Below are 25,946 nucleotides of genomic sequence, written 5' to 3' on the forward strand. Positions count from 1 at the left end.
CACCTCACCCATGCTGGCAGAAGGGACATGCTATAGACCTCTTTATCCAGGAATTTTGGCTAGTGGGACACAGAAGAAGAAGCTGTTCTGCCATGGCTCCTACCTTCTGGAAGATCCTGCCACCAAAATGAAATCCACACCTACCCTTTAGGCCCTCTGAAAAGCCTTGAAAACATGGTTGTGCCAACTGACCTGGTGCCCCAATGGGGGTAGGCACTTCAGAGATAGCTAATGGCCTCCTCTCTGTATGCATTTTGATCCCTCCCTTTCCAGCTTGGTTATGTTTATTTTAATTGAATTTTGAACTCATGATTTTTATTTATTGTTTGAATGTTCTAAGGTGTTTGAATTGAATGCCTTTTAGGATTAGGGTCTCCACTGGTGAAAAGGGTGACATAAAAGCTTAATAAATAAATATTAACAAAAAGTTTTGTATCTGGAAAAATGTAGCAGAATTAATTTTGTTTTGAAAGCTGGGGTATTATGGGTTATAATGCTTTCATTTTGTTTTGTTGAAAGCTGGAGCATTATGGGTGTTGGAGGTGTACTCTGGTGCTGAATTGATACTGTAGACACATGTGACTTCACTGATAGGCCTTCCTCCCACAGCTTCCCATACTTCAGCTGGAATATTAAAAATGCATTATATGCGAGGCAGTTCTTAAAGCTAGGCCACACATTAGAGTGAGGCAAAATAGAGTGTCCCAGGGCATTTTATCTATCCTACACTATGCAGGGCCAGAATTAAATCAAGTACTTTTTTCTTTCGTTGTAATGTTTTCCGGCTTAGAACAATTAAAAAACTTGTTGATTAGTATTTCTCAACTTCATCAATTTTGCATATTCAAAGAGGGTTGAACTTATCTGTTGGATTTTAGGTGCCTCTGTAAAACTGGGCCCTGTTCTCTTCAGTGGTCTCAGTCTGAAAAATACCTGGGTTTCATGCTTATATCCATTAGCCAAGCATCTTTCGGATATGAATCAAGCCTTAAAGTATAATGTTTGCAAGAAAATGAATGAGACTCTCCATAAATGAATATTTACAGACGAAATGTTATAGATTGGCATACAGGCAAGTGATGATGAACCCAGATATAAATAACTGATGAAGCACAGTCAAACACTCATCATTATGAATCCCAGGGGTACATGTTATCCAAAATTATGAGTAGAAATAACCTGCTGGATTATAAATGACTTTCTTTTACTTTTATTTTCCTAGGAAGGGTTTAACATAGCTATAAAGAAATTAGAAGGAATGTTTACAACTAGAAGCCAGGTAAGGAATTGCATCAAAGCATATTTTTCATTTTGATGTACTTGCAATTGGTTAATGCTGAAGCCAGATTAATTCAAAATATACATACAATAAATCTTTTTGAATCATTAACTCACTTTTTATTACTGTATCAGGGGGAAAAACTGAATTGTTAGGAAGAAAATGAGTAACAGCACAAAGACACAGAAAAGGAGCCCTGAGAGAAAATATATATGTCAAGCACAAGAGAAATTGCACAAATGTTAACAAATTTTAATCATAGGAAACCAAACACTACTGAAAAATATGAATTGCCATTATAGAAGCAGTACATCTGAGCAAAGAACCCTGAAATTGCTGTTCTTCTTATCCTTTTGAGTCTAGACTTAAAACAGTACATCAAGAAAAATTCATCCATGACCATAATCCCTGGCTATGGATTGGTATGTTTGTGTATTGAGCCATAGCTTGACAATACTTCCATGGAGAAAGTTTCTTGATGTTTGTAGGCAGGGCTGGGAAAGCTTCTAATGTTCTTCTGTAGCTTCTGCCTTTGAGTAAACAACACTGAACTAGGCAGAGCAGTGGTCAGTTTTTGATATTATAGAATTTCCCATGGTTATAAGTTCTTGTGCTTTTTTTTAACTTGTTTTATTTTTTTATTTATATATAATAGACAAAGAAAAATAGAAATAGGAAATTAAGGGAGGGAAAAAGAGAAGGGAAGAGAAGGTACAAGGGGTAAAGAAAAAAAAGGTGTTGACTTCCAACTCTTTTTGGCAGAGGTCCCCAACTTTTGGGGCACCAGGGACCGGTTCCATGGAGAGAGGTTTTTCTGCAGACTGGAGGGGATGTGATTTTGTGTGCTGCCTGCATCCCACGAATGGGCCTTTGCTTGTTTGTGCAGCCCAGTTCCTAGCATGCCGCGGCCCGGTACTGGTCCACAAACCAGGGGTTGGGGACCCTGATTTTTAGCACAATACAAGATAAAAACACTCTCGCCTCAATCTTTTGTTTTTACACATTAATATATAACTAGCCATTTCTTTAACAACAAATCTATCTAATTGACAAAAACAAAGTCAAAGTAGGTAACATCATCAATACTGGTAAGGAGTGCAATTTGCTCTCATATATTCTAGTAGTGGCTTATCCTGTCAGTGTTGGTGGAACAGTCTTAGAGTTTCTTTGTTTGGGCAGTTTTCTATTTACTGTTGGCTTGTTTGGCAGTTGTTTGATTGAGGTATTGTTTACTTGGTTGTTGGTCTGATATTAACATTGGAGTTAATCTGTGCTCATCTGGGTGCTAATTGCTGGTAGGGAGGTGTTTTGACCTTTTTGTTACTTGTTTCACTTACCGATTGTCTCTTTTGCATAGTATTTAGATATTGTTTATGTCTATATGTCTATTGATGTCTAATTTGTCAGAGCGCCAGGCTTCTAGGAATAAATCTGTCCATATGTTGTGAAATTAAAGAATTTTCATCATGTCTTCTGATTGCTGAGAGCAAACTCCACTCCTTACTAGCCCTAATTTGGGTAATGAAATATGTTCAAGAAAACAAAGAAACTCAGAGAGTTCTCAATTCTTAGGGTTTCAGTATCTGTTGCAAAATTCCCTTATCATTAAAGTGTTTATCTACTTCCATTCAGAATTAGGTGTAGTTACTAGGAGTTAATCATCTGTTTTCAACTTCCAGAAATACATGCATGAACTATCATTTATATGTACGCTTCCTTTTATGAGGAATCTGTGCCGGAAAATTGAATTGTATGTATTTTTTTAAATTCTTTATTTTCAAATAACTTTATGCTTTGCACTGATAACTTCATGAACACCTTCCAAGGTGTTAACTAGAGGACCAGTCCCACTTGAAACAATATTTTTTTTAAAAAAATATTTTAAATAAAAACAAGTTAATGGGGAAAAGAATATTTTTCAGGAAATGAAAAGCCAAAAATATGTTATTAAAATTCTGACTGTATTCACTAGCTTGAAAAACATTTAGAAGATAATACACCTGGTTTGTTTTCCTAGGCAACCAAAATGCTGAACAGCTGCACCAAGCTCAGGCATGTCCACAATATACAGTACAGATATCCTATCTTCATGCAATGCACACACCAAGTATTACTGCTTTGTTCCACTCACTATTTTGCCTCCTGTCCTCCAGTTATGGATGGCTCTGCTCTACAAAGCAAATAGTTATCAGAGAACTTTGTTTACCTATCTCCCCAACTTTTGTTCCAGCAATAATAGTAATAGCTTTTGTATCTAGAATTTCATATTGTTCTCAGAAGCTGTTGTTTCTTGTTGTGTTTGGCAGACAAGCAAGAAGAATGTTCAAATGGCTATTGCAAAATTTGGTAGGCAAGGTGTCATAAGTGTCAGCCAAATCACTCTAAGTATACTGTATGTTAAAAGAATATTGGTGCCCATAACCTGGGGGAGGGGAGTTCAATTTATTATTACATCTTGAGTGCAAGAGTGCTTTTATTTACAGAACAGATTGCTTGCATTATGAAGGGCACTATTTAATACAAGGAAGTGAACAGAATTCTAAAATGAAAAAGTTTACAGTATACTCTAAATAAAGAAAATGTACATGTTTTGTACACTGCTTTTTCTCCTTCAGTTTTGTCAAGAACCAGTTACCATTCGTAGATCTTGATGGAGATACGTTTAGTACTTACCAGGTAAGTATAGCCAATTTGATTTTTCAGAAGAGCATCTTATAAAATCCAAAAGGCCTTTTGTTTCATGTGTTTTACAACCTTGAAATACTGTTTTCTTTTGGGTGAAGGGTAATAATTACTTTTTTTGTTTCCTTTTTGGAAATGTAGTCATGGAATTAAGTTGCCCAGAGAAGCAAATTACTTTGCTAAAGGGCATCATATTTATTGAATTATTAATAAATGTGAAACAAAGTTATCTGAAAAAAATTAAATTGTCAGAGTGTTTTATTTTTCCATTAAAATGAGCAATATAAGTTTTCTGAACATAACTGGCAAGAAGATATCTGATTTGTCAGCATCTCCTTTTTTCCTTCTTTTCTTAGAGTTTAATGCCTAGAGGGGGGAAACAACAAATCAACAATCTCATTTTGCTCTTCTTCCTAATTAGAATTTGAGAGGGTATTACTGGAGAGGCCAAGACTGTAATGACAGAAATGCTGCTGTGTACCCTGGTAGACGGTAAATCTCATCTCTTAATCATGATGCCTTTTAAAATAACTATAAATATCTTTTTATTCTATGAAAAGTGATTTGGGAGGACGTGCAAATGATTTGCTATATTCAATGGTGATACGTGATAAACAGCATGGCAATGGTCTCTGACAAATCAATTGGAACTTCCAATAATTCTTAACGAATAGCTTTCTTTAAAAGGAAGATGTTTTTGATACAACAAAGAATTATTAAATTGATCTAAAATACTATATGATACAACAGTCAGTTTGGTGTAGTAGTTAAAGCTCTAGGCTAAAAAATCAGGAGACTGGAAGTAGTCCTGCCTTAAAGTCATTAGGTGACCTTATCATTTTCTCTCAGCCCTAAAAAAGAGGCAGTGTCAAACCATTTCTGAAAAATGTTGCCAAGAAAATTGCAGGGATTAAATTCACTAGGATTTAAAAACTATCTTGAAGGTGTATACACGTGCACATATACACTACACACAAAGAGAGATACAGAGAGAGAGAGAGAGAGAGAGAGAGAGAGAGAGAGAGAGAGAGAGAGAGAGAGAGAGAGAGAGAGAGAGAGAGAGAGAGAGAGAGAGAGAGAGAGAGCAATACATTATTTAGCCCATTTAGTTATATTTTAGAGATTTGCTTAATAAATTTGAATTGATTTCATTCACAATATTTTTTATCTCACAGGAATCATAAACTATACCTTTCTCACTTTGATATACCCTTCAATTGTGTGGGGAAAAATGATAAGCTTTGTTTCATGGTGATGACAATCCATCTTCTAAGTCTTAAGAAAGGAGGGTTCCTTATTCTACCATTATCTTTGAAATATACCAGAAAATGGTTGGAGGGTTTCCTGTTATGGATGAGGAAAAATACTTCAGAAGAAAATGTGAAGTAAAGCAGTTATTCTTCCAAACTTATATTCTGATTTCTCTGAAGCAATTTTATGAATTAAAATAAAAGAAATGTACATATATCAGTGGAAGCCACATATAAAAATACACTCTTCATAGCTTGAAAAAAGAATTAGAATTAAGTTAAAATTTTGGCCCCATTCATTCCCTTGTTACACATATACCTCAGGGAGAAATTCCTTTCTCCAGTGGTGGGATTCAGCTGGTTTGCACCACTTTGGCAGAACCAGTAGCTAATTATTTGTTGCCCAGGCCCAGAATGGACTTCTGGAATCAGCATCCACACAGAGAACTGGTTGTTCACATATTTGAATTCCACCGCTGCCTTTTGTCAGTGCTGCTAAATGTAATTTAAGAACAGTAGCAGTGCAGCCAGAAATGGGTATCTCTTGACACTGCTGGGGAGAGCTATGGGAAGAATGATGTACACGGAGAGGATTGGGGAACCTGGCTCAAATGCTGGGCTCTGGTAGGAGAAAAATGACTGGGAGAAGTAGCCGGTTTGTAAAGTATGTGCCTGAAAACAGGAGGTCAACCAGTGACATCCCCACTCTGCCTGTGTGCGCGCAGAGGCTGAGGCGCATGCGCTCTCCTCTGCTTCTGTGCATGCACAGGCAGGATTATGATGTCAGTGGTTTTACTTCACCCGGCCACTCCGTGTGAATGAGAATGCACCGCTGCCTGCCAAAACCAGGCTGGGATCTGGGCGACGTAGCACAGGGCAATGGGAGGGAGGGAGGGAGGGAGAGAAGGAAGGAAGGAAGGGACAAAGAAGGAGAGAAGAAAAGGAAAGAAAAGAAAGAAAGAAGGAAGGGACAATGGGAAAGAGGGAAGGTACCATCTCAGTCCCACTCCCCTCCACCAGAGACCCACAGATACCCCCTACAGGTACCCCGCAACCTGAGTGATGAGCTGGCCATTGATCTCATGACCCTGGGACACTGAATGTTATAAGTATGAATCAGTTGCCAAGCATCCGAACGTAAATCACATGACCCTGGGGATGCTGCAACAGTCATAAGTGTGAAAAATGGTCATAATTCACTTTTCCCAGTGCCATTGTAACTTCAAACAGTCACTAAGCGAATTGTTGTAAGTCGAGGACTACCTTTATTTTATCATTTTTTTCCCTTTTTTTGTTCAAGTTTTTGACAACTTGCTGGGCAACTGGTGGTACTTGGATATTGTCTTATCCTAAAAGTGGTACAATGGGTGAAAAGGTTGAAAAGCCCTACTTTAAGGTAAACAATGCCTCAAAGTTCTTTTGAAGGGTTTCATCTGTCGGAACAATGACATTAACCCCAAAACTCCAATTTTTACCTATCCACCCCTGGAGTCCTAAACTCCAGTCGCTGTCCCTAGAGTCGAGGGATAGACCGACAAAGATTCGGGGAAGAGTTTAACATGGAAAAGGAAGGGGCACCTGAAACCAGCACCCTGGCAGTGGCTGCTGCCTCAGAGGAGGGAGCGTAGGCCAGCACGCTGGCAGAGAAGAAATCTTTTAAGATCTCCTGGATGGGGGCAAGACCCAAGCCGTGAGGACAACTGATCTGGTTGTCAGATTGGACTTTACCCAGTGGAGACTCCAGACAACTCAAGATAGCCTTGCCACAATCAAGTGCTTCAAAGGCAGATGAAGTCGAGATGCAAAGAGGGGCTTCTCACAAGTCGTCTTCCCCAGACCGATGGAGAGCCACAAAATCAACTACCGCTGAGGACTCTGGTGAGTGGAAGTACCTGTCTGCAGTCCATTGTCAATTAGTGGAGAAGTTGGTGGAGAGATTTGAGGAGCTAGAAGTGGGGAACAACCCTCCCGTTCTCCATACGTGATTGAACATGATGATCGGTGAGGCAGCCACCAATTCATGCCAAGGGGAAATCCCAGCCCCACCTGCACAGGGCAAGTGGCTTCCCCATCCACGAAGCCACCTACAATAGCCTTCAGCCCTATGGAGAGGGAAAGCCCCCGTCTGCACTCTAGACATGGCATCCCGGACTGATACGCCTACCAGACACCCAGCCCAAGGCCTCTACAGCAATGTCACAATCCCCACAGCTGGGAGGCCAACAGCTGCTGGTGGTTCAGCAATAGCATTGGGGGTGGCTGCAGCTCCAGAAGGTGCAGCAGCAGCTGGGGACCTTGCAGCAACCGAGGATAATACAGCTGCTAGGAGGTCCACAACCATTGGGAGCACAGCAGCAGCAGTGGAGCTGCCACCGTCTCTGAATGTACAGCAACTGCTGAGGGGCCCGCAACTACTGGGGATCTTGCAACAACCACTGCTGGGGCCACAGGGAGGGCCTACAACAACCAGGGATGCCACAACCACCTGTAGGTCAGTAGCAGTGGGGGTGGCAACAGCCCCAGAACATGCAGCAACCATTGGGAGGCCTGCAGTAACTGGGGGTGCTACTTCAGCAGCCACTGAGGCCATTGGGGGTCCTATAGCAATTGGGGATGCTGCAGCCCCTGGCAGTGTAGCAACATCCGTGAGGGCGGCAACATCCCCCAAATGTGCAACAACCACTGGGAGGCCTGCAGCAACTGGGGATGCCACAGCCACCATGCGGAGGCCAGCAACTGATGGGGGTGCAACATCCACAGTGGGGAAGCCAGCAACCACCGGGAATGCAGGCTCACTGGGGCTGATGGCACCTCCCCTTAGAGCAACTTTTAATGAAGACCTGGAGAAGCTGATTTTCTTCCTCAACCAGGTGCATTCCCACATGAACTGCTGTGCCTATTTCTAACCAGCCGCTATGGTCGACGTGGTTGCATCCAATTTGGAAGGGGAAGCATCCAAGTGGCTGAACAATTTATACAATAAGCAGCTGAGTTGAGGGCTCTCCACCTCTTCCTCCTAGGACTGAGAGTAGGGTTCAAGGATCCATCCATTGCCCTAAAATGGAGGAGGCAGTCCATAAGCTAAAACAAGCTGGCAGGCCTGCACTGGAATATGTGTGAGAGTTTCACAAGATAGCCAGCTGAATAGAGAGGTGGCCCAAGCAATCCCTAGTTCATCACTTCAAGAAGGGAATGGATGACCACCTCTCCCAGGCTTGTGTCTGTTAGAATATGTTGTTGAAAAAATGGTTTGTTTAACAGAGTATTATTAATACACAGTGGAAGTTGTACTGGGACTTTTAGGCAAACAGTATGCACTAACACGAGTTTTATAACTTATTTTTACTCAGACAACAAAAAGAAACACAGTAAGAAATAGTCCAAATATCAATCCAGTATCATGCACATAAAAGTCAGTCCATAAAAACATAGTATCAAAATACAAAAGCTGCTTACCAATATCAAAAACAATATACCGTATATACTTGAGTATAAGCCGACTCGAGTATAAGCCGAGACCCCAAATTTCACCCCCAAAAACTGGAAAAAGTTGTTGACTCGAGTATAAGCCGATCCGCCGTTCTGCAAGCCTCTGCCGCCAGCAGAGGCTCGATTCGCCATTTTGCAAGCCTGAATACACAGTCGCAGGGTCTCCGTTCCTCTGTGCCCTGCCTGCCTGCTTCTTTCCACAGCGGAAAGAAGCAGGCAGGCAGGGGGCGGAGGAACGGAGACCCGGCGACGTTTGGGGAGGTTTGGGCGCCTCTCCAAATATCCCCAAACATCGCCGGGTCTCCGTTCCTCTGTGCCCTGCCTGCCTGCTTCTTTCCACAGCGGAAAGAAGCAGGCAGGCAGGGGGCGGAGGAACGGAGACCCGGCGACGTTTGGGGAGGTTTGGGCGCCTCTCCAAATATCCCCAAACGTCGCCGGGTCTCCGTTCCTCTGTGCCCTGCCTGCCTGCTTCTTTCCACAGCGGAAAGAAGCAGGCAGGCAGGGGGCGGAGGAACGGAGACCCGGCGACGTTTGGGGAGGTTTGGGCGCCTCTCCAAATATCCCCAAACGTCGCCGGGTCTCCGTTCCTCTGTGCCCTGCCTGCCTGCTTCTTTCCACAGCGGAAAGAAGCAGGCAGGCAGGGGGCGGAGGAACAGAGACCCGGCGACGTTTGGGGAGGTTTGGGCGCCTCTCCAAATATCCCCAAACGTCGCCGGGTCTCCGTTCCTCTGTGCCCTGCCTGCCTGCTTCTTTCCACAGCGGAAAGAAGCAGGCAGGCAGGGGGCGGAGGAACGGAGACCCGGCGACGTTTGGGGAGGTTTGGGCGCCTCTCCAAATATCCCCAAACGTCGCCGGGTCTCCGTTCCTCTGTGCCCTGCCTGCCTGCTTCTTTCCACAGCGGAAAGAAGCAGGCAGGCAGGGGGCGGAGGAACGGAGACCCGGCGACGTTTGGGGAGGTTTGGGCGCCTCTCCAAATATCCCCAAACGTCGCCGGGTCTCCGTTCCTCTGTGCCCTGCCTGCCTGCTTCTTTCCACAGCGGAAAGAAGCAGGCAGGCAGGGGGCGGAGGAACGGAGACCCGGCGACGTTTGGGGAGTTTGGGCGCCTCTCCAAATATCCCCAAACGTCGCCGGGTCTCCGTTCCTCTGCGCCCTGCCTGCCTGCTTCTTTCCACAGCGGAAAGAAGCAGGCAGGCAGGGGGCGGAGGAACGGAGACCCGGCGACGTTTGGGGAGGTTTGGGCGCCTCTCCAAACCTCCCCAAACGTCGCCGGGTCTCCGTTCCTCCGCCCCCTGCCTGCCTGCTTCTTTCCGCTGTGGAAAGAAGCAGGCAGGCAGGGCACAGAGGAACGGAGACCCGGCGACGTTTGGGGATATTTGGAGAGGCGCCCAAACCTCCCCAAACGTCGCCGGGTCTCCGTTCCTCCGCCCCCTGCCTGCCTGCTTCTTTCCGCTGTGGAAAGAAGCAGGCAGGCAGGGCGCAGAGGAACGGAGACCCGGCGACGTTTGGGGATATTTGGAGAGGCGCCCAAACCTCCCCAAACGTCGCCGGGTCTCCGTTCCTCCGCCCCCTGCCTGCCTGCTTCTTTCCGCTGTGGAAAGAAGCAGGCAGGCAGGGCGCAGAGGAACGGAGACCCGGCTTCGTTTGGGGAGGTTTGGGGAGGTGCGCGCGTACCTCCCCAAACCTCCCCAAACTTCGGCAGGTCTCCGGACGGCGGTGGCTTGGGAGAGGTGAGCGCGATCCCGGAAGCTCCAAAGCCTCGGCCGCGCACAAGTCCTTGGTAAGTTTTTTTGTTGACTGGAGTATAAGCCGAAGTGGAATTTTTCAGCCCAAAAAGTGGGCTGAAAAATTCGGCTTATACTCAAGTATATACGGTACACTGTAGCAAGCAGTTGATTCTTGAGAGAATAAATATCAAGTTAGCAAACAAGAGAACAAGAGGTATCCAAACACTAACATCAAACACATATACAAGAGCAACTATGTGTAACATCTAACTCTCTTTTATGTGGAATAATTACAGCCACACCCTTAGGCCGTTTAACTCCTTAAAGGTGCTTTTACTCCATTATATAATATTGTCACCCAAATCAAGTTTAATCTCTAACAGTGTCCATTGAGCAGTCCCTAATCAATTGCAAGAATGGTACCAGGTAGCAGTAAGACTGGACGTCCAGCTTGCCCGCTATAAAAAGCCACCACCACAAGAAGCCGGGCCAAGGCCAGATCAACTCAAATGGCAACCACACCCCAAAAGCTTCCAACTGCCGCAGCCACTGAAAACCCCAAGCCATCCGCAGGCCCATTGATCAAATGTTTCAGTTGTGGACAACAGGGACATTGAGCAGTGAATTGCCCAGTCCCTTACCCTAAACAGCATAACAGACTGAGACCACTAGTGAGGAAAAACCAGCCCAGCAGCTGGTGAAAGAGAAATCCAACTGGATCACGCAGGAACCCATTGCCCAAGTCACATCACCCATGCAGCAGAGTGCCGAGGCTGAAACCGGACCTGCCGTCACTCTGCCCTCCTATGACAACGATGACGAAGGAGAGAATGCCCCATTGGCGAGTTGACCTGTTCTCACCTTTCTCTTTGCCTGCCAAGCTCATAATTCAGGTAGATCTAAAAGTACTAGTGGACTCAGGATGCTCCCGGTGTGTTATTAGCTTGCCACTTCCCCTGAAAATGGGTATATGTGAGGTTTCAGCAAGCCGATGGCTCCCTAATGGGAGGAACCTTAGTCACACAATTAACTGAACTCATACGCTTAGAAATAGGTGAGCACTGGGAGTTCATTCATTTCATGGAGGCTCCAAAAATAGCTGCTCTGCTTCAACCATGCAAGCCACTCATCCCCAGCAAGCACCAGGACCTAGCGGAGGTGTTTAGTGAAAAAGAATGGGACACCCTGTCTCCCCACCAGCCTAATGATTGCTCTATCAAACTGTTACCAGGAGCCTAACTCCCACGACTGAGGATGTATGCCGTGCCCCCTTGAAATGGAGGAAATGCAGCAGTATTTGCCAAGAACCTAACAAGAGGATTTATTGAACAGGCTAAATCTTAGGTGGGAGCTCTGGTATTATTTAAAGAAAAAAAGATGGGTTGCTTCATCTCTGTGTGATCTATAAAGGATTAAACACTGTGAGCATGGGAAAGAAATACCCCCTCCCCCTCCTGAAGGACTTACTAACCTATCTGGCAAAGGGGAGTGTCATCACTAAGTTGGACCTAAGAGAGGCATATTACTGAGTGAAGATAAAGGAGGGAGATGAGTGGAAGACTAACCAAGATGTTTCTGAAACACATCTACAGACTGCATGGCGCACCAAAATGAATAATCTCAGACTGGGAGGTGCACTTTATAGCCATGTTTTGGAGACGTTTTCTTAAGCTAATTGGCTCATCTCAAGGACTATCATTGGCTTTTCACCCATCTACCAATGGGGCAGCTGAATCTGCAAACTCAATGGTGGAGCAGTATCTCTGATGCTATGTGGATTATCAACAGATGAACAGGACTGACCTCCTCCCTTTCGCAGAGGTGGCTTACAATAACTCTGTTCACAGCAGAACCGGCTTCACCTTTCAAAGTGGCCACAGGAAAAGAGTTAAGCCCAATACCTGAATATCCTCAGGGACCCTCCGCTTCCCAAATTCTTGATCAGTGGGTGAGGGGATGGGGAGAAGTCTGGAAAGCCACGAAAACTGCTTTGAAAAAGGCTTCTGTGACATATAAAAAGCAGGCAGATAAAAAAGAGCTCCTCAAAGGACATTCCAAGTGGGGGAAAAGGTTTATTTGTCCACAAAATATTTCCAGCTTAAGTTACCTAGTAAGAAGTTAGGCCCAAAGTACTTAGGACCCTTCCCCATTGTAAAGATCATTAACCTGGTCATGGTGGAATTAAAGCTTTCCAGACTCTTAGGGGAAGTCCACCCTGTGTTCTATTGTAGCCTGCTGAAACCTTTTGAGGATTCCACCTTAAGACCTCCTCCTAAGACGGCACCTGGACCTCTCATAGTAGCAGGACAGACTCACTATGAAGTAAAGTGTATTCTTGATTCTAGATTTTTTAAAGGGAAATTGCAGTACTTAGTGTAATGAAAGGGATATCCGTTGTCTGAAGCCATCTGGGTGAAATCTAGCAATGTAAAAGCTGATAAACAGATAAACTAACAAACCAAGAGGCAACCCCTAACCTATGATTTTGTTTGCATTACAGGATTTGCCCTTTTTTGTAAGGGGGGGGCAGATGTCAACGCAGCTAACATCGGATGTTCTTGCTTTGACAACAGATGAAAATGCAACCATTTTCTCTATTCTTTTAGAATTAATTGATGCTGGGAGGGGGGATAGGGAGGAGAGTCCAGCTAGTCATAACAATAAATACTCGGCCATGGGAACCCAAGGACATTGGGCCCAGGGCTGATAGCGTTTTGGTGGGCTAGAGAGCTGGGGAGGAAGTCCGCGCTTCAAGCTAATTGGGGAATGTGATTTATGACTGTTTATTGGAGGTGGGATTTGTACTCTGTTACTTTGTATCAATGGAGGGGAATTTAATTTTTGGGTTCAACTATGTAGTGCCAATACTTTGTTTCCTGAATAAAAGATTCTTTAAATTAAACAATGCCTCGAAGTTCTTTTGAAGGGCTTCATCTGTCGGAACCATGATCCCTTTCTCTACATATACTCCAGAGATAAACCTGTAAAAAATTACTGGTTTCATGAGATTTAAAATCAACCCTAACATGCTACTACGTAGGAGGATTATATTAGTGTAATTTAGTGAACTGAATATATGCATCCATCTTATATTTCACGTATCTCCTGTTCTTCAGAAGAGGAGTACCTGATCTGAGATTCTGGAATTATCTCTTCTGAAAAACAAATATATTTAATTATATCTTTACTATACAGCCTTGTTTTTTTAAAAAAAATAGTGCATGTTTAATGAAATTTTGCAATTATATTTTAATTGTTTTTCATTTTAGCCCTGAAGCCTGGGATGCAAAGGAGGATTCCAACTGTAATGGCATATCTGTGAGTTGAAAATGTTCTTTCTTTCTTCTGATTTACTGTGAGCTTCCCTAATTTTTAATTTAAAAAGCATATTATTATGGCTTTGTCTTGCCACAGAACTAGTTATGTGAAATCTACTCCAAGAAACATACCACTACTTATATGAGTGATACAATAGCTTGATAATACCCTTTATTTTATTCTAGTGTTCAGCAGCAGCTACCCATAATGTGAGAATTTCATTGAACAAACTCAGTGAATCCTTCCATGCATCAAGGCAACATCTGGTTCTGTACTAGGGAACAGTGGTGTCTTCTTATTCTTATGGGATCCATACCTGCTTCCTGTGGCCTTTCTAGCAACTTTGATTTTAGTTAATTAGTCTTAAGCTTTTGAGTTAAGCAGAGTAAAGAGGATAATGGTTTTTTTTTACAAATTAACAGAATAACAGAGAGTTGAACAGGACTTTGGTGCTTGAGCAGGACACCATGTACCATTTCAGATAAATGGTTGTCCATTTCTTCTTAAAATTTTCCAATGATGGAACACCCACAACATCTGAAGGCAAGTCATTCCACTGATTAATTGTTCTAACTGGCAAGAAATTTCTCCTTTCTAGGTCCGATCTTTTCTTGATAAGTTTCTACCCATTGCTTCTTGTCCTGCCTTCAGGTGTTTTGGAGAACAGATTGATCCCCTCTTCTTTGTAGCAGCTCTTAGATATTGGAAGGCTACTATCAAGTCACCCCTAGTCTTTCTCTAGACAATTCTGGCAATTGTTCTTCATATATTTTAGCTTCCACTTCCCTAATCATCTTTGATGCTCTTCTCTGCACTCTTTCCAGAATCTCAACATCTTTTTTATATTGTGGCAACTAAAACTAGATGCAGTATCCCAAATGTTTTACCAAGGCATTATAAAGCAATATTTACACTTTATATGATCTTGATTCTATCCCTCTGTTAATGCAGCCAAGGACTGCATTGGCTTTTTTAGCAGCTGCAGCACACTGCTTCTCGTATTAAATCATTGTCTACTCTAGGACTCGTAGATAGTCATTACTATTGAGCTATTAATATAACAAATATTGTTCTATAAATGTAACAAATCAGCACTTTCAAAATCTACACACAAATCAGAATGTACTGATATGCTGAAACATAAATTTTTCAGAATTTTGAGTATTTTGCTGACATTTTATTAAAAAATGAAAATATAATGGAAAAAAGCATTGCAATGTTTCTCATAATGCTGAGAGAAGTACATACAAATGCATATACTATATTTGTAGTCTTACACACAAATTATAAGTTCTCCTTCAGCTTTTTTGCCAAATTCACAAAAGGAACTGACCACAAGTCAAGATAAATGTGGGAAAGGAGTATCTGGGCAAAAATTACATATGCAGATTCATGATAAGGTAGACACATCTGTCTTTCTGTCTCTGTCTGTCTGTCTGTCTGTCTCTGTCTCTCTCTCTCTCACACACACACACAAACCACACACACAAACACACACATGCACACATAAACAGACACACAGACACACACAGACACACACACACAGAGCCATAATAAAACAACCATTAATTGGAGATTTCAATTCTTTTTGATCTTGTTGCTAAAACAATTCCTAAAACACTATCTCAGTGAAAATGTAGTATACAGTTTGGATATTCTTTTCAGATGCACTAATTTTTCCTTCTCTCTCAGGGTGTTGATTCAAAAGATGGTATTCCTTATGAACAGAAATTCTGCAATGGTAATTCTTTTCATTGAAAAGTTTAAAGTGATGTTAGTTTGTAAACATTTGAATGCAGTGGAATAAATTCATTAAAAATACAATGCTCCTTTAATATATACACAGGTCATATAAGGTGATGCTTATAAAAACCAATACTAAGAATATAATGAGCTACAAGTATAGTCATTTGTGTCATATAGACTGATTCTTTTCAAAGGTTAAACTCAGAAAAGTATGGTTTTGCCTATAGGAATAGAAAAAAATTATGCATAGCCTTAATTGACTAATGGCTGTACTAATACCCACCCATTCATCTTCTTCCAGAGCAGTTTTGCAAAAATTATTTAAAATGAAATATTAAATAAGTGAAAAAGATTTACCCCTCAAGTTATAAAGCAAATGCTAAATTGCAGAAATATACATACAGAATTTAAATACCTTTTAAACGCAGGCAGCTCACTGAAGTGGAGGAGAAAAACAAAGTTGGTAGCTAATTTGCTGTTCTGGATGGAGGCCAACACGCCTATAAGTTGCAGCATTAAGGCAAGGGGAAACCAGATTATCACTTTACCATAAAAACAAAAAGCATAACACAAGAGACGAACTGGGGTAACTCCGGAGTTCTATTTTTTCCAGGCAAGCATGTCTAGGCATCCCAATTTTCTCATTTTCCAGCCATGATAATTCTGCAAGAGTCTAGTTGCTGAAAGTCTAGATCCACTTATCTGTGTTTTACAAGGAAAATTTACCAGGAATATTATTATCTACACCAGAAGTGGAGAACTGGAAGGGCCTTTTAAATTATCAAATCAATTTTCTGCTCAGTTTCAGTTCCTGCTCAGGAATTGAAATTAAAGCCATTCCTGACAGATGGCTTTCAGCATATCCACCACCTGTCCCTGTCAAATTCCTCCTGCCATCATTTCTGAACATTTAATTAGAATCTGCCTGTCTGTAAAATAGGGGACATAATCATTGAAATCAACCTTATTAACGAGATAGTATTTTAGTTACAAAATTCCTTTCTCTAGCATAAGAAGTGGTTGTATTATGGTTTCCAAATTTCAGTATTTAGAATGTCACACCTGCTCTGATAGTAAGACTTAAATGTCAAGAGTTATTACAAAAATTAAGACCTCAGGAATAGCATCTATGATAGAAATGAGACAAATTCTATGAAAAAAAGTAGAAATGGCTTGCAACGTTTGCTATTCATATAAAGACACCCCAATGTATATAACAATATATAAATGAGGTACAATAAGAAGCAACAATATGCATAAGGGAGAAATACACATAGACAGTGAAGGAATTTGAGCTTTCTAGAGGCCTAAATTATATAATCTCTCTAACACATGGTAATCACAAAATGATCTTATGAATGTTTAAAACAAGCTCTAACACAGGTTAAACTGGAGCTCCATGGAGGTCTTTTTTGGCTAACAGAGTTTAGTAATGATAGTTAAGAATAGATAGTCAGAGCTATTTTTCTAATATCTGAAAGCCATACTCTTTACTTATTTATTTCATTAATTTACAGCTAGCATTTTTGAGAAGCTTGTGACTTTGTTCCAATGGATCACAGCAAATTCTCAGTTTCATTGCTTAAAATTTAATCAGTTCATTACAAATAGTAAAATTACTTCACATTAAAGTACCTTGCTTAGCCTGAAGAGAGACTTTGGTCTCAATTAGCCTGCACTTTCTTATAAAATAAATGGCTGCACTCCATTTATTCTAAATCCTTCGGACCATAAAGTTGAAGTTTGGAAAAGAGCATAAATGGTCATTTGATTACTTTTTTTTTTTTTTTTGCTCTTTGGGCATTAAACTCTCGCATGGATTGTGCATTTCTCAATATCTAACTTACTACATGAGAAAATCTAATGAGAATTTTAAGATTATTAATCAAATATTTTACCTTAGGCACAGAATCCAAGGGTATAATTATGCTGGGAGACTCTGCTGGAGCTCGAGCACATATCCCCCCAGAATGGATAACTGCGTCACAGATATCACCGGTATGTCAGCATCACAGTTGGGAATGCTGTAGCACTGGTTGACTTTAACAATGTACTTCTGTGTTACAAAGGGATGGCAGATGACAAGAGATGTAAAAATGTCAGCTGATATTTAACTTTCTGCAGCTTTCAATAGAAATTGCCACCAATGTAATAATGCATGATTATAGTGCAATGAGAGATATGTAAATTCATGAGCAAACCCAGAAAGCTCTTTATTTAAAAAGGGAAGAATATAGATAAGCCATTACTGCTATAGATGTGAATAGTAATTTCTCATTTTCTGTTTTTTTACATAAAGTGATGTATAAGTATTGCTTATGCAATATTTATCATTAAGATAAAATTAAAAGCTTCCTTCAGTCAAATTTCATCTCAAAGGCATGAACGTGCCCATGTCTCTCTCTCTTTCTTTTTTTTTTAAACAGCAGAGAAGTTTGCCACTGCATTCTCCAGAGTGGCCTTTTTAATTTGCCTAGTCTAGCTTGATTTGATTAATTATGTGCCATCAAATCAATGTTGATTTTAGCAACCAGATAGATATTCTCCAGGATGACCTGTTCCCAAACCCTTTAGGTCTTCCACTGGTGCACCCATCACCACTGCAATTGAAACCATCTGCTTTGATATTGTTTGTCTTCTTTTCATTCCTTCTACTTTTTCCAGCATTATAGACTTCTCCAGAAAGCTAGATCTTGGTAAAATATGTCCAAATATGATATTTTGAACTTGGTCATTTATGCCTTGAGTGAGAATGCTGAGTTGAGTTTGTATTGCACGGGTGTCAAACTTGTGACGTCATGTGATGTGTTGCGATGTATTGTGACTTTTTCCCCAATGCCAGCAATGGGGTGGACATGGTTTTAGTATGACACATCCAGTCTGTGGGCTAGGCAATATGTATTGCCTATCCATGTAATTTCCTTGATAAAATACAGGTGCAATTTATCATTGCCTTTATAATGTAGTGGGTTCTGGACCACATGGAAGACAGCAGGCAGATGAGTACAGCAACAGCTCTTTATTGTGGGTAGGACTGTACTGAACAAAGGGGGTTACCTGTACCCCTTATATACCCTGCCAGGTACGCTCCCGGCCAATCCCTTCATCTGAATCTTCTGCCGAAAGCTAACCAGCCAATCCGGTAACGGTACAACGCCACCTGGTGGTGTTTGCTGAGCTGCTGCTTAAACCCCATACATAACACCCCTTCCCCCTTAAAGAACAAACAATATACAAACATCATGCACCATAATTTCCAGCAGTTACAATGGTTAATAGCAAACCACGACTTGACTCTAGGCCCTGTCCCCCCCCAAGATTGTACATAGTCTGCGAGATAGGCAGGTGGCCTGTGAGCCCTGAATGACCATCTCAGCATTTGCCATCATCCAGGACAGCACAGTCAGTGGTTGAGTCCTGGCTTAGTGTTCCTGGTTGACCCATTCTAGGGTCAGCCCTAGCACACACGCTGTCGTGCTGGTCCTAGGCCTGTTGTTGTATGAACCTACTCTCCTCCAGTCCTGTTGTTGTTTGTTGTTGGGGTTGATCGATCTGTGACACTTCAGGAAACCGCTTCCTGATTTGGTCTATGTGTCATCTGATCTGACAGTCCCCCTCCACCCCTACAACATAGGACAAGGGCCCAGTTCTGTCAACCACCACCCCCGGAATCCATGGATGTCCTGGCACGTAGTTCCTTGCCCAAACCAGGTCATTGGTGTGAAATTCTCTAGAGAGCTTGGGTTGGTCAGTCTCCGCAGCCACTCTCTCGGGGTGTAGCCTGTCCAATTTGGTGATGAGGCGCCTGCCCCAACAAAGTTCCTCTGGACTCTTCCCTGTGGCTGTGCAAGGCGTGGTGCGTTGTGCTAACAGGAATTGTGCCAACCTTTGATGCCAGTCGCCACTGATGATGCGCCTCAATGCGTCCTTGGTCATTCGTACCATGCGTTCTGCTAATCCATTGGTCGATGGGTAGAAGGGTGCAGCTGTGACATGCCTAATCAAGTTGACCTTGGTGAATGTCTGGAATTCAGCAGAGGTGAATTGAGGCTCGTTGTCTGAAACCAATACGTCAGGGAGACCATGTGTGGCAAAGAGCCCCCTGAGCACTTGGATAGTTTTGGCCGAGGTCATGCTATTGACTGGTATCACCTCTAGCCATTTGGAATGGCTGTCTACCACCACTAGGAACAGCTGTCTTTGGAAAGGACCAGCGTAATCAATGTAGACTCTGGACCATGGGGTGTGCGTGGCCTCCCATTTGTGTACAGGTGCATGTGGCATTTCCGGTCTGGACCTTTGGCAGTCATAGCAACTATTAACCTGTTCCTCTATGGCTTTATCTAGACCTGGCCACCACAGGTAGCTTCTAGCTAATGCTTTCATCCGGACTATTCCCGGGTGTCCTTCGTGTAGTGCCTTAATGACTTTGTTCCTCAGTCTCGGGAATAATGACCCTACTCCCCCACAAAAGGCATCCTTTGTGGACAGATAACTCATGCCTCCTATTGAAGTAGGCCTTGAATTCTGGGCCTGGACTCTTTTCTTGCCACCCCGTGACTACCCAAGACTGAATTCTGGTTAGGATTCTGTCTGTAGTTGTTTCAGTGGCTATGTCTTTTGCCTATAAGGGACACTCGGGTAAATCCTGGATGGTCAGTATTTGGGCTGCAGGTGCCGGATCAGGTTGTGAATTTGCTAGGGGCAACCTACTTAACCCATATGCGTGGCCCATATCTTTACCTGGTTTGTGAACCAGTTTGTAAGTGTATGCAGATAGGAATATGGACCACCTGAGCATCCTCAGCGGCAGATGTCGTGGACCTTGGTCCAGTTCCATGCACCTTGCTTGTCTAGGAGCCTGTGCAGAGGCTCAGCTATGGCTGCTTTGTGTAGGAGGAATGAATGGTAGAAATTCAGGAGCCCCAGGAATACTTGCAGTTCCCCCTTGTTTGTGAGGGTAGGGGCCATTTTGATTTACCTTGGATTCTGCAGGGTGGATTCCTTTGGCACCAATCCTGAACACTAGGAATTCTGTGGATGCCACCCCAATGCTACACTTGTCTTTTTTGAGTTTGAGCCCTGCAGAGCGGAACCTGCTTAAAACAGCCTGCAGTCTCTCAGCCAGTACCTCTTCAGTATTCCCAGTGATGAGGACATCGTCAAAGTAAGGGCAGACTCCCAGAATGCCCTTCAGGGTCTTCTCCATCACCTCCTGAAAAATCCCTGGAGCTACAGAGACACCGAACTGCAAACGGTTAACTCTGAAAGCTCCTCTATGCGTTACTAGGGTTTGAGCATCTGCCGTCTCCCTGGTAACCGGGAGCTGCTGGTATGCCTGTGCGAGATCCAGCTTTGCAAAGATGGCGCCGCCCTGGAGAGAGGCAAGAACGTGGCTGACAGTCGGAACCGGGTAAGCGTGCAGATTAAGGGCCCAGTTCACCGAGCACTTATAGTCAGCACAGATTCTCACTTCCCCGTTAGCCTTTAGTGGAGTAACTATAGGAGTCTCCCATTCTCCCCCTTCTACTGGCTCTAACACTCTTGCTCTACTAGCCTATCTAATTCGTTCTCAATTTTGTGTTTGAGAGCGAAGGGGACACTCCGGGGTTTAATTCTAACAGGCATGATGTTGGGGTTCAGTTTGAATTTAATGGGTGGCCCAGTGTACCTTCCTAACTTGCCATCGAATACATCTGCAACGTTTTACAGATGGATTTGAGGGTCTTGGCCTGGGTGCTATGGATCCCTGAAATCCTTATGCCCAGAGCCCCAAACCAGTCCAGCCCCACTAGGCTAGTCCTCCAGCCCTCGACTACTAGGACATCCAAGTGCCCACAGAACTCCCTGAACCCCATGGACAGGATGGCCTCCCCCTTAATTTTAACGGGTGCATTTCGAAAATCAGTTAGTTTTAGATTGGTAGGTCTTAATTGTGCCCACTTGCTCCATCCGCACACTAGTTTTAAACGTCTCGTAAGAAATTATAGAGATGGCGGACCCGGAGTCGAGCTCCATCTTGCAACGCATGCCTTGCAAAAGGACCTGTAATTTAATTTTGGAGGTGAGCAGCCAATGGACCCCAGTGTGGGATACGGCTCTCAGACTCATGAAAGAATTGGAGGTGGTGACTTGGGGTTTCCCGGTACCTTTCGGCGACGCATCCTCGTCCCGGGAACGACTCCGACAGACCACTGCAATGTGGCCTGTTTTTCCGCAGACCCGGCACTTAGCCGAGTGGAATCTGCAGGCCACCCTCGCATGGTTTCCTCTGCAGCCGGCACACTTGGGACTGGTCGCTCTGCCTCCAGAGGTAGTTTCAGTGCCATTCCCTCCAGTGTATTTTCGCAATGGCGTTGGCCACCGATGGGCCCTTTGGTCTCCATGCTGTTGAATTTGTTGATTGTCTGGCCTCTGGTGTACCACATCAATTTCAGATACTCGTCTTCGTCTGTTCCGCCATATGCAGTGCTCTCATGGTGGACTGATCCTCCAGAGCTGCTGCTGGATCAGTGGGTGGTCTGGCCTGAGCCGCTGGCCACCTCGTATACCAGGACCTCATACAGAACCTCTTGCAGGCTCAATGTAGGCTTTGCGAGCAATTTCTGTCGCAGCCGCTGCTCGCTTAGACCGAAAATGATCTGGTCACAAAGCCTCTCTTCTAAATCGGGAAACTTACAGAAACGGGTGGCCTGTCGCATGGCCGCTATAAAGTCGGCCGTCAGTTCACCAGGTAGCTGGATCCGCTGGACGAACCGGAAGCGCCAGAACATTTCAGACCTCCGTGGCATGAAGTGCCTGTTTAGTTTGCTATAGGGAACGGTTCCGATAGCTGTCGGTGAGCACAACCTGACGGCTATATCGTAAACGGCAGGCCCTCTGATGCACAGCAGGGCCGCTGCTTTCAAGCGGTCTTCAGTGATCTGGTTGACCAGTAGGTATCCTTCAACCTGGCCCAGAGGCGATTCCCAGCGTTCAGGATGGCTGACGTCGAATTTGCGGATCTGACCGAGTTTTGCCATGCTGTGTCCGGTCCTGTGGATGCTGCTTCAGTAGAAGGAAAGCGGAGAAAGATACTCCTTTTCCTCCGTCCCTAGTGACTTCAGCTAGTGATTTCAGCTAGTGATTTCAGCTCTGAGTGAAGCAGCATCCCACCTTCGTCGCCACTATTATGTAGTGGGTTCTGGACGGCATGGAAGACAGCAGGCAGATGAGTACAGCAACAGCTCTTTATTGTGGATAGGACTGTACTGAACAAAGGGGGTTACCTGTACCCCTTATATACCTTGCCAGGTACACTCCCGGCCAATCCCTTCATCTGAATCTCCCGCCGAAAGCTAACCAGCCAATCTGGTAACAGTACAGTGCCACCTGGTGGTATTTGCTGAGCTGCTGCTTAAACCCCATACATAACAGCCTTCTCCTTACAAAATAAAACAATTCTTTTGCTACTGAACATTTGCCCCCAGCATCTTCCTTTATTACTGATGCTCAATGAAATTGTTTTAATGATTGTAGGGCAATAAGAATAATGAATGAGAATAAAGTTCAGTAAAACTACTATATATTCATAACTTACATAACTATATGCCATGCCTACTACTGAGTTGGTCCGATTTACAGGTTTGCTAGGATTTATTATAAGACCATCCATAATTTTAACAGAGAGAACGTATCTTCCAAAAACAAGGTTTATATTTATTTTCAATTGTCTGCACTGATGGTTTCTACTCATCATTCCACCTAATATAGTATACAACATAACATACCTCCAGATCATAAGTGCAACCTAATTTTTCTCAAGAAATAAATCTCAAAGGATGGGTTCTGCAGTGATATAAATTGCTAAATAAATACATTTGTATTTTGATCTGCAATAATGCTTCTTCTATCATTATTGGTTAAGTCACAGTATTTAATTTGATTAAGACTATTAACTGCATCTAACACTGCATTTAATTTTTTCATACTTTTTGTAGTGTCTGGTAATAACAATCAAATTAGTTACTAATTTATGATGTATGAAAATGAAACCAGTATGATTTTTTTCACCTTCTTTATAGAAAACGTATTCCAACATTCTTGAGGTAATTAGCAACGAAATTGACTGGCCTCAATTTTCAACAGTCACTGGATTTCTCAATTCCACAGTTGGGTAAGATAATAGCAGCTAAAATCTTTAGGATGCTTGAATGTTGAAAAGAGTTCAGTGTAGTAATGGACATCTGAATTAAAACATCTGAATGTTTTTTTTAAAAAAAATAGGATTGTAATCCAATATTTCTGCTAATTAAAGATGGTTAGGAATTTTCTTTGAACCACAAATTCAAAGTCACAGTCTCTCAGCCCTAGGAAGCAGGCAAACACAAGCCATTTCTGAAAAACCTTGACAAAAAAACCTGCAGGGACTTGTCCATGCAGTCAGCAGGAATCAAAAACTGACTTGAGGGCACACCCACACCAAATGTTGCAATGCAGTTGGCTCAAGGACTAAGCCAAAATAAATGAAATGTGCACTTTAGAATGAAATAGGTTTACAGTATAGGGTATACTTTCAAAACAAATTGTAGAAATCTATCTTTTCAAAGAAATTGATTAAAATATGCATTTAGTTCTGTTTTGCACAGTTTGTTTTTATTCCAACTTGATACAGGAAAGGGACTGAACAGATTAATGAATGAACTGTCTTGCATTTGAAATATATTAAATGCGATTGTAATTTATTGTATTTTACTCTGGAACAAGTTAAGGTAATCAAGTATACAAAGTCAAATTTATCTATTAATGTAATATTTTGCATACCAGACTTGTTCTTTTTTCCCCTATAAGTGTTATATTTTCACTCTCATTTCTTTTAATTCTTTTTTATTCCTCACGGTCCATTTTTCTAAAATCCAATCATGACACAAGAAAAATCTGCCTCATATCCAGAATCTGTTCTCAACTTTGTATTCTTCCTCAGCATTTTCAGTCTTTCAAATCTAGATTTAATGAATCAAATAAAATATGCTTTTAAATTTAATTCCCTTCTTTGCCATGTTTGCATATATGTATGTATATGTATGTATATGTGTGTGTGTATAGAAAAACCACATGTGTAAAATAAATTGATGTTTCCCATCTATATTATATATACTGTACTCTCTTGTTTTGTTACTACCTATCCATTCATGCTATGTAAGAGAATATTTTTTTGCCCTGGATCCTAATCATTCAGAAGATCATACAATTTTCATCCCAATGTATTCCTAGTTTTTTCATTATTTTGCATTTGCATTATCTTTCATTATGTAATATTCTTTGAGCATAACATTACAACAATCACCAACCTAAGAATTTTCAGTTTTATGTCAACTCAGACTTTAATTATAATTAAACCTATATCTTAACATTTATATACATATTTATCATTTCTGTTTCACAAGTTCAAATTTTTCAATAAGAGAAGGGAAGAGTTGCCAGTCTTAATTGTACCCAAGCCACATGCCTTTCTGCTAATAGTAAGGACAATACTTATTCTTTCTGTCTACATATTTTGATCAGTAAGTACAACTAAAGTCTACTTTTATTACCAGCATACTCCCACTATTAAGTGCAAACTAGGATCTCCAAAGACTACCTTGCAAGCCAATTCACTAACGCTCATAAGAAGTACATGCAGTATATTGGCACACTGATGATACACAAATAGTAACATATTTTAGTACCTTCTTTAAAGAAATACTTGGTTGAAAGAATTGGTGTTTTAAAAATGTAATATACTGCTTGCTTTACTTTATGTAGTATATAGTTGACTGCTTTCTAAAAGCAGAAGCTGTCAAATGTAAGTAGCTATTTATAGGAAATCCATCCTAATTAATAATGCATTTTTATGGACTGAACAATGTTACTGTCATCTTGACTATAATGCACAGTAGCAGCTGCTTTTGTTTGTCTGGTCCCTCCCATTTGCTTGGAGATAAAGTCTCAAGTCAGTTTGTCAATTAAACAAAGCCAGTGATTCAAGTCTGCTCTTTTTTCCTGCTCCTTTCATCTTTTCTTTAGGTTTTAAGTTACCAGAGCTCCTAAAATTCAGAGTATAAAATAATTTATAATGCCACTTGGAATGCATCAAATTCAAACTATTATATGTCATATTTATAATCATTGCAATAGACATATCCTTATAATCATTGTTACTGATTTATAATTATTTATGTTACTCATCTTTCTTAGAAGCTACCAGATTTAATTTTGTCAATGAACTTTGAACCAAAATACAAAATATACATAAAGTGTTTGGACTTTTTGTGTGTGCAGGCATGTAGGCTAATTTCCTAGATGTATATTCTGCATGCTTCCAGAAGCTCATATTGGTTACCTGGAAATCTATGAGATGTATTGCAATTCTTCCAGAAATCAAAGAAAGGGAAAATAATATTAATATGCAAAAGAAGGTTTATGTCCTGACACAACCT

At 42.1% G+C, this 25,946-nt stretch overlaps 1 protein-coding gene across 1 annotated transcript in view; it reads left to right on the forward strand.

Annotated features, from left to right (window-relative positions):
• The window catches only part of AOAH (acyloxyacyl hydrolase), a 101,421-nt gene that overhangs the window by 47,235 nt on the left and 28,240 nt on the right, over positions 1–25,946 (forward strand). The window contains exons 6-11 of the mRNA XM_083378301.1: positions 1,223–1,279; positions 2,959–3,029; positions 3,895–3,955; positions 4,383–4,453; positions 13,695–13,743; positions 23,553–23,644. Of these exons, the coding sequence (XP_083234427.1) occupies positions 1,223–1,279; positions 2,959–3,029; positions 3,895–3,955; positions 4,383–4,453; positions 13,695–13,743; positions 23,553–23,644 (401 nt within the window). The remainder of the gene's footprint in view (positions 1–1,222; positions 1,280–2,958; positions 3,030–3,894; positions 3,956–4,382; positions 4,454–13,694; positions 13,744–23,552; positions 23,645–25,946) is intronic.

The sequence above is a fragment of the Vipera ursinii genome, assembly GCF_947247035.1.
Source record: "Vipera ursinii genome assembly, chromosome: Z".
NCBI classification, from domain to species: Eukaryota; Metazoa; Chordata; class Lepidosauria; order Squamata; family Viperidae; genus Vipera; species Vipera ursinii.